At 35.8% G+C, this 9,606-nt stretch overlaps 1 protein-coding gene across 1 annotated transcript; it reads right to left on the reverse strand.

Annotated features, from left to right (window-relative positions):
• Nucleotides 1-648: 648 nt before the first annotated feature.
• On the reverse strand, nucleotides 649-9,541 carry LOC131790651 (lissencephaly-1 homolog). The gene is made up of 16 exons (XM_059107884.2): nucleotides 9,397-9,541; nucleotides 8,767-8,953; nucleotides 8,323-8,401; nucleotides 7,140-7,214; nucleotides 6,506-6,557; nucleotides 6,015-6,072; nucleotides 5,667-5,726; nucleotides 5,262-5,395; nucleotides 5,033-5,104; nucleotides 4,512-4,614; nucleotides 4,060-4,124; nucleotides 3,592-3,623; nucleotides 3,327-3,458; nucleotides 2,942-3,046; nucleotides 2,410-2,566; nucleotides 649-2,002 (listed from the first exon to the last, which is right to left on the reverse strand). The coding sequence occupies exons 2-16, from the start codon at nucleotides 8,796-8,798 to the stop codon at nucleotides 1,929-1,931; spliced, it is 1,230 nt and encodes a 409-aa protein (XP_058963867.1). The 5' UTR covers nucleotides 8,799-8,953; nucleotides 9,397-9,541; the 3' UTR covers nucleotides 649-1,928.
• Nucleotides 9,542-9,606: the final 65 nt, after the last annotated feature.

Genomic DNA, 9,606 nt, shown 5'->3' on the forward strand with positions numbered 1-9,606 from the left:
GACCTGACGATTGTAACCCGGTCTAAAACAAAGTAGAAAGTCAGATTGAAGTAGAATCGTAATGAGGTCGATGACTGACAAAAAACACTAGTGTAATAGTTAGGAAACAATTCTAGAAGAGCATGGCTATTCGTAAATCTCTTTCCCGTAAGAAAACAGGAATAAAACGCATTACAGGATTCTTGAACCGTTACTGGTTCTAAAAGAAAATTGTCTCCATCTTAGCTAGTGTCCATTGGGAAATATTGTGGAGAGAACCCGACGTTCACTTCTCCTCTCTCAGCAAGATCCCTTAGAAATTCCCCGCAAGAAGCCCCCGCCTCCCTCGAGATTCCTGAAAAGTTTTGCATGATCCTGACGCTGTGAGCTGATTTGAAAATTGAACACCGTGAGGAAGTCAAGTCGCATGCCAAATAGGAGCAGCGTCGCAGAGAGACCAACCATAAAACGAAAAATTTGTGTAGTACTGTGTCAATTGATGTTAAAAACGATCCTCTTGGATGAGAATAATTGATCGCCAATCTCTTAATCGTAGGCACGTTACTAATCCTTGACCATTACTAGTGAACCACAGACAAAAACCACTACAAAGTTCAAAGTTACGTATTTCCAAATAAATCAAATAGTACCAGCAATGAAACATAAAACGGTATTCACATCTCTTTAATAAGATCTTACAGATAATTCAAGGTCGATATTAGAGAATTTCAAATAAACACTACCTGTCTTTCAACCTCTAGAAAAACAAACAAAATATTTTCTGGAGGTAGAAAGAGGCGGATATGTTAAAGAAATCAGCCCAAGAAATTCTTGATCAATGTAATTAATGAAACTGTTTTATTGTCGTCACATTAAAAGGATCCCCTGCAGTGCCTTGGACCCAAGCTACTTTGTTCTTTCTGTCTCATGTTTGTGGAAAAAGTCCCTGAGAGCAAGACAATTAGACAATACCACTGAGGGCTTAATTGCCAGAGGTTGTTATTTATGTAAGCAAAAGCCAACATTACTCAAAAAAAAAACAAAAAAAACTAAATGATGTGAAAGGAAGCAAGCTGAGGCTGACCTGTTCAAAATGAACTTGGGCTGTTACCAAACAAAATAACCCTTGGAAAAAAGTACAAACCACTGCACTAACGGTGAACACACCTAACAAGATTCAGGGCTCTGTTGAGAGATCTTTCGAGTTTCATTTCTGTAAATTTTACACCTAACCCAGAATGATATCAATAATACATAAAATACCTTTTTTTCATTTGAAGCTCAGGGCTTGCCTTATTTCCTACAGTACCCCTAGAGATAATACAAAAAGCCCCAAAACAGATACAACAGGCAACAGTTCTTGAGCAGATTCCTCTGGTCTTTTGTACCAACCTTGAAAATATGCTAGAATAGTTACTGTGGGCTAGTTTTTGGAAGCTTTCCTTCTGCCCCATAATGTCCATATTGATTAAATTCTGCTATGATGTACAACACACAAGAGATTTTTATCATAGAGGCAACAAAACTTACATTTTACTAACAGAGTGACATCACGGCTGGTTAAGAACCATCATAAATACCACAAAACTAAATCAGGACTATCATCAAACACCAACTTCTGCCCAAAGACGCTGCAACGAACTGAATTCTCCACAACCAGCAATGAATTCACAGAAGCAATTTTTTTAAAACTTCTCCAAATACAAAATATAATATTGATAAGTTTCTTTCTGTATACGAGACTTGTTCTTCTGTGAGATCAAGCCCAGTACAGTTTTCTAATCTCTTTTGAGAAACACTAATTGAGAATCAGAGCACTTCTCTTGGGTGGTTTGAGTCTCTTGCTCCACATACACTAGTCCTGCAAGTTTTCTTGAATTAAAATATCAATTTTCCACTTGGGTACTAATTAGAGATAAGTTTATGAGCTTGCTTTCCATTCACAACTGTCAACGACATTCCCACACTTTGATTGTCATGTCAACACTTCCAGTTATTACAAACGGAGTTGACCTGTGGAAATCTTAAACACATATAAAAAGAGAAAATTACATTATGAAGATTGACAGTTATTTTTCAAAATTTTATGCCACAAGCTGATGAAGAAAAGGACTGGCTACTCGACTCTTTTGCTCTTAAGATCACAATAGTAATTCTTCTCTCAGTCTGCCATACAATGCTTATGATGGTAGTTCAGAGAATTTGGTCTTGGATCAACTAACAATTCCTGATTGACATTTTTTGTTATTCTCATCACTTACTTTCTTGATATTTAATAGTTATTGCAAGGAGAAATTCTGTCTTGATCACTTTTAAGAGTTAAGAGTTAAGTGAACAATGTTCAAGACAAGTTCTTTAGTGGCCTAACAAGGGGGAAAGAGCAAAAGAAAACAGCATTGCCAAATGGTGATAACATATTGAGAAACTTACCTAAAGTTGTTGCAAAATGTTCATGAGCCATTAACGTTTTTGCACATCTTTTATTTTTGTAGTCCCATATTCTAAGAGTTTTGTCATCTGAACAGCTAACTATATATTTGCCTCCAGGATGAAACAGAACACCTCTCACCCAATTATCATGGCCAACCTATCAGAGCAAATGTGTAAAATTATTTGTCAGATTTATATGAACACCTACTAAGCTATTCTGTGGTCTACAATACAGTTCATCAATCATAAATAAATTTTCTACCACAAGAGGCTGATTTTACAAAGTCAGACTGAGAGTTGTAATCAGGGTTGAGAAAGTACTTTCAACCTAATCAAAATAAAAATGGACGAAGAAAAATCATGTTTGTGACAACCAATGTTCATAAGATCATAAACTTAAGAACCATTACCACAATTAGTGTCATATTTGTCAGTGCCTCTAATGTTTTGCTCTGACTCCATTTTTAATGTAAATCAGCATTTGATCAAACCAAAATACTAGGCCAAAGAAACTGTTGCATAGTTAACTAACCAAAGTCATTAGACACATTCCAGTACCACAATCCCACAGTCTGATTGTCTTATCTCGAGATGCTGACACTAAATATGGACCTGCAGCTCCTCCTCGTTTTCCACCCTACATCAGAGTAAGCCAAGATAATAACAGAAGCCATCACCATGACAAATACTTAAGCTCAATAAATTCAAAAGTATGAAAGTATCTTGCCATTAAACTAAGTGATAATATTTTGGCTTCTTAAAGATTTTCTAATGACTGCGATAGCGACAGAATTTTTCTACACTCCAGAAAGAGATTATTTTGCTTTTTCATTTAAATGATCACAGATACTGAGCACATAAGGACTGGAGACAAATTCGATCCTTCCTCCACAGCTATTTAGAAATATCTAATGTACCTCCAATCCTGCAGCTTCTGCAATATGTGGGTGGGCTGATTCTGGAGCCCATGCAACATCCTCCACTACATGTTCATGGTCCCGCAGATCACATTTACATTCCTTAGAGGCCACAATCCACACACGGATTGTCTGTAAAGCAAACACTTCCTTTCATGAGATTTTGTTTCAATTGACTGCATTTAAATCTCAGACAGCAGATAAAAGTATCTACAAGTAAGGCTGCTCTAAATGAAACATTCAATAATCTAATCTACTTGCCTACCTGGTCATTTGAACAACTTGCTATCAACACACCTGCAGAACAATAAAAACAAGCTACTCATTGTATTTTAATTACAACACTGGAAATTAAACTAAATAGATAAGAGTCCTCTGACACATCTCTTAGTTTTCCTGAGTTCTCCTCCCACACCCCCCCCCCACCCCCCGACACCTTTTAAAACATTTTTTCTTGGTTTAATTGGTACCACGGAAAGAACTTTGAAAGGTTTTAAACCAGAAAGTTTTAAAACATCTCTGAAAAAAATCAACCTGTCCATTAAAATGATAAGGTTTGGAATTTTTTTATATTAGTCTACTCTTATTTTCCATTGTTTCCAGTTACTTTTGTATATTTGACAAAAAAACATAACCAGTTTGAAAGATATTAAATAACAACAAAATTTTGGCCATGACAATAACATGTACCCATTGTGTATACAGAAGACATTGGAATGATTACACAACTTACCATCTGGGCTAACACGAACTTTTCTGACCCACTCTCTGTGCCCTTGAAATGTCTTCACACAATACCTGTAATACAAGAAACGAGAGATCAGGTCATCTCATGTTGCTTTGCTTCGGATTAAATGCCTGAAATCCCAATTAGGAACTTGATTACCCTCTACCATCCCTAAAAGAATTTAATATCTCCAACCCTGTACATCATATACGTAATTACCAATTACATGTATGTGATATGTTCCACTGGCTATTTGGGGAAAAAAAGGTTTCATATGCTTTTTTTTCTTTTTTCCTGGTAAAAAGTCATCTGAACTTTGGCAAGCAGTTACTTTTGATGCATTTGCCTTTATCTACCTTTTCCCACCCAATTTTAAAATACTTTGAGTGTCTGTATAGTTGCTAATCTTATCCACAAACTTGCCACTAGTGTAATTTGCCTTTTTAACTTGAACTCACCCAGTGGCTACTTCCCACATTTTTATAGTTTTGTCTCTGGATGATGACACCAAATAATCTCCTGACGGCAAAAACGTCACTGAAGAAACATTATGGTCATGTCCTGAAAAAGAAAATAAAAGACAACTTTTAAGGAGATTTGAAATAATGCACACCCCCTGATTAGCAGTAGTTGTGTTATTTGTAAAAAAAAATCAATTAAAAAAAATTTAAAAAAAAGGGAAAAAACTACTTTAACAAAAACCCAAACAAAAGCTCAAATAGGCACACAAGCTGTTCAGAAATCGCACTTTGTATCTATCACAACATAATTTGAAGCTAGATCCTTGAGGTGGAAAAAAACCACAGATGAAACAGTGCTCCAATATGTCTACCAATCAGAATAAATTGCTTTAAAAACACACTGACAGGAAATGCTGGACTCATTGTGTTTTGCAAGCTTGTATCCCAATGAATTACAATTTAACTTATGAACCTTCACATTATGAAGACAACTATTACATGACAAACACATGACCCACCTGTCATTGTTTTGATACACTCAAATTCATGGAAATCCCATAGTTTGACAGACATGTCTGCTGAACATGATGCTGGAGTAAAAATACAAAGGACATTTTATTTTAAAACATCTGCTTGAGAGAAACATCTGGTTTATAATCTATCAAAAGTGAACATCCTTTCTTTCTTACCATTATTTCCTAAATTTGCTTTCATCTAGAATCCTTTTACAGTCCAATCAAATCTTACCTAAAACTTTCCCAGTATGATCAAATGAGAGATCTTGTACTGCATCTGTGTGGCCCTTAAGGGTTCGTTCAAAATCTCCAGTCTCATAGTCCCAGACTTTGACTGTTGCATCTTCTGATGCTGTTACCATGACACTAAAAGAAATGCAAAAGTAAGTTCAATAAAACAGGTGTTGTTTTCTTTTCTAAATGCTAATTTTTTGCTACTTTTTCGATGGATATAGACTAAAAAGCTATCTGTAGCTCAGCAGTAAACATAACATCATGCAATCCAAAGGTTTGGGGTTCAGTTTGTTGTGGTGAACACAACATCATCTCTTTGTCCCAAATTCATGACAAATTAATAACATCTTTCTTTAATAAGTTTATCACCCATGAAGTCAAAGTAAAAGTTCACAAATCTCACCTATATACTGGATGAAATAACACTCTTGTAACTGGGCTTCTGTGGCCAGTTAATGCATATCTACAAGAGTAAAACAAAAGAAAAAAATTTCAGCAGAGGATCATCTTTGACAAGCCAACAAGCACTTTACAGTAACTTTAAGATGATGAACAGCCCAGAAAGACAGAAGTGATTACCAAGAAAATGGGTGACTCAAAGGCCACAGTTTGAAATAAAATCAATAAACAAATCAAGATGTTTTTTAAGGATTACCAAAGTCAAACATGACCTCTTCAGAGGGATTATGGTCATGCTTGGAACAGCACAAAGCTGTTTTAAGATTACACATTGAAATACTACTGTGCATACCGTTCTGGTGGTCTTGGCATCCAATCCTCAGGGGAACGTGTTTTCTTTAATGTAGAACCTAAGCAAACAAATTGACCACATCTCTATGAGTGTTGTCCCTCCAAAATCATTCTCTTTTATTAATTACTTTTTGTTTCTGGTACATAATAGATGTTGAAATTTGGAAGTAATGCTAACCCTTCTTAGCACTGCTTACCCTGCCAACACAAAGGTACTGCACTACAGGTAATTACAAGTACTAGTCAAGTCACTATACAAAGAGTAATGGTCATTGTTGCCTTGATCCGTACGTTGTCTATTTGGTTGATCAATATTTAAAATTGTTACCAATGCAAAAGAAACAACAATTTCAGCCAGGGTTTTCCATTCCAGCTCTCAAAAGGACAGCTCAAGACAAAAGAATTAGTTCTCCTGTTGTAAGTGGCTGGAAAATATGGGACATCCTCAGATGAAGATGTTGCACAAGTTGCAACAACCCCTACAATGTGTACCTGTGCTTGCTTCTTTTTCTGCCTCTGATAGCCTGGATTCTAAGTCCATTACCTGAAAACAAATTAATCAGATTGGATTTAATCCAAAGATTCTAATTAATTCCACTAATTGTTCATCTGAGTAAATTCAAATCTAACAAAAGGATTTTCCACATTCAAATGAAAATGGCACTACACTATTAATGATTTGTAATTAACATGGTTAATCAATATATGGAATATTTGGACTACATGATAATATTATTAATGATTCAGCTAAGGTCATATAGTAATCACCTGGGCTTGCACATGTACTCTGAATAAAAACTCTGATGTAAAACATTAAGTAAGTAAATAAGAGGGCTAGAGCAATAGTAGCATATGGGTAATTTCGAAACTTGCCAAGGCAACTAACATTTAGATTAAAACTACCCTAGACAACTACCCAAGACAACTACCCTCTGACAATGGAACTTAAGAAAATATTTAGATGCATTACATTGATTCAAGGTCAACATAGTCTACTAACAAAAAGTGTCTTGTACCAGGGCAAAAGGAAACTATCACAAGTATGGAAAAAATTAAAACATGATATTAAAGACAACATCCACAATGGTCTCCAGGCACTTATACCAGCTTAAAGATAGAATCTAACCTTCTTTTGTAGACGAATTACCGATGTCCATTTCTTTTCCAGCAAGCCACTATACTTTTTGTCCAGTTCACCAGGCTGGAGGTGAGGAAAATCACAATGAATATTGGTACTAACAAATCTTCTACAAAATTACAAAAAATATGAATTGTTTTCTTTAACTAAATCATGCATTTTGGCTCACATGAAAGAGAATTGTATTTACATCTGTTATTTTCAGAATTTGATCAGATGTTCTACTGTGAAAACTGAGCTTGAGTTTCTTATTTCTGGTCTGTCATAGTAATTACAGGCATTGTAAAATTGAGCAAGATTTAAATTGTATGAAGTGGTCAATCAAAGTAACACATCAGGGATAACTTCACTGGCTAACAGGTAGAACAAAACCCAGAAATAGTGAGGTTTCCTCCCTACCCTCTTCAAGGGTTACTTACCCTTTCAACAAGTTTATTGGAGTGGTTACAATACCAATGATCAAAATAAAATATTCTGAAGTGATTGACTTCATACACACAAAGAATTAAATGTAGAGAACTTGTTCAAATGCCACATGCATACACCACTTAAACAATCTTAGCCAAATCTAAATTCCAAATCCATAGCAATTGATTTCAAACTTGAACAACAATAGACTAAACCAAACACTTCAATGCAAATAAATAACTTCATCAATATGATCTAAAGTTAATTATTAATAATTATGGTTATTGAAATTCCTTTAACATACTTCTCTTTGTTTATTTCACAGTTACAAGAAGAACCCCCCCAGAGTCCATATAACAGTTATAGACTAAAAAATTAATTGAAATATTCAAGCACATTAAGTGAAAGGACAAATGCAAACAGTGACATTAAAAGAAATTAAACAATGCCAATTTTATGGCATCACTTAAAATATGTGCCATTAGATCACAGCCACTAGGGCTGTATCGATTACTTTTTGACACAACATCACAGGTGCAAATGTTTAGAGCTGATGGCGAAGAATGAACTTTGAACAAGTGTATGTTCACACACGTCTAAAATGAGTTTAGAGGTTGTAATAACAATTAAATCTATGAATGTCACCATAAATGGAGGGTTTGTGTAAACTTTTGTTTAAATATCGAGGTAATATGACACCACAAAAGAACACATATGACAAAAACTAAGTGCATCTAAAACAAGGTTAATGCAAGTCTCTCACCATGCTGGCATCTTTTTTGAAAGCATTCAAGGCATCTTCAAAGCCACATTGGTATAGATAATCTGCTATGGCTTTATGACTGTAGAAGAAAAGGAATAAATTTTTAAGAAAAATTAACTGCTAGGGCTGTCCATAAGGAGAGGTTACTTTGTTTCAACGGGAGCTTGAGAGAATCACTCTTGCCTGCCTGTTTATAATTAAGTACAATGCCCTAATCCGCAATGATCCTGACCGCTTACAAAATTTACCAGGTTAATTTGTAATAAACGTATTCGACATGATAGCTGTCGACAAAAAGTTAGATCTTGCCCGTTCTTGCTCGCCGCAAAAACTTCATATCAAAAATTGTACAGAGAAAAATCGTGTACACCTCCGATCGTACACACGACCTAAAAACTACAGGTCAATCAATTCGTAATAATAGAGAAATATACAATCACTTACAGTTCTTCTTTCTGTCTGGGAGTCAACACCATGGCTGAGAATTTTTTCTAATTTTCTCAATCAACTTTCATCTAAATCAAGCAACTACGACCTTGGATTACTGTGAAAACATTCCTTTCGCGGTGATCTGTACACTGTAACCATCACAATTGTTCGAGTAACGCTCACAGCCACAACCTCTGCTATTCTGAGGGGCCATACAGAAAACAAGAAATCAACAAAAGGTGCAAGTCTTTATCTAAAGGAACCTACCACAAGAGAGAAAACCGGTTCAATTGTACCGGTTAGGATATCGTAATATCGTTTGATAAAAGTAGATCATTGAACAAAGTCACCTAACATGATCAGTGTGAAACTCAACTTTCTAGGGGCCTTGGTTGAAAGATCGTTTTCGCTTTAGAAACAAGACTTGTCGGGCGTTAGAGGAAACACTGTTGAAATTCAAAAGGGTTATGCCTTAAACAAAAAAGCTAAGTGAATGTCAGATTGCCACACAGTCATAATATTACGCATATTTTAACAGAGGCAAGCTAAACCCACCCATGCTCTGAGCTAACTACGCGCTGGCTAGCCATCAAGAATTACGTCAGTTTTCGTATTTACAAAGCTTTTACTCTGATGAAGACCAACCTTGTCCTAGATTCGCCTTGAATTATCCTCGTCACCTTCACAAGCGGCTCTTCGACCGCATAAAATACCACAGAATCGGCTATTTCTCCTTCACAGTCTATCAATTTTGAACTCAAACACCGCTCTATTTCAAGCACTTCGTAAAAACGGCCAACCCATGATGCAAAGCGACTAAAATGCGCATGAGCAGCCGGCTAATTTCGCAGTGTG

This window comes from Pocillopora verrucosa, chromosome 2 (genome assembly GCF_036669915.1).
Source record: "Pocillopora verrucosa isolate sample1 chromosome 2, ASM3666991v2, whole genome shotgun sequence".
NCBI lineage: Eukaryota > Metazoa > Cnidaria > Anthozoa > Scleractinia > Pocilloporidae > Pocillopora > Pocillopora verrucosa.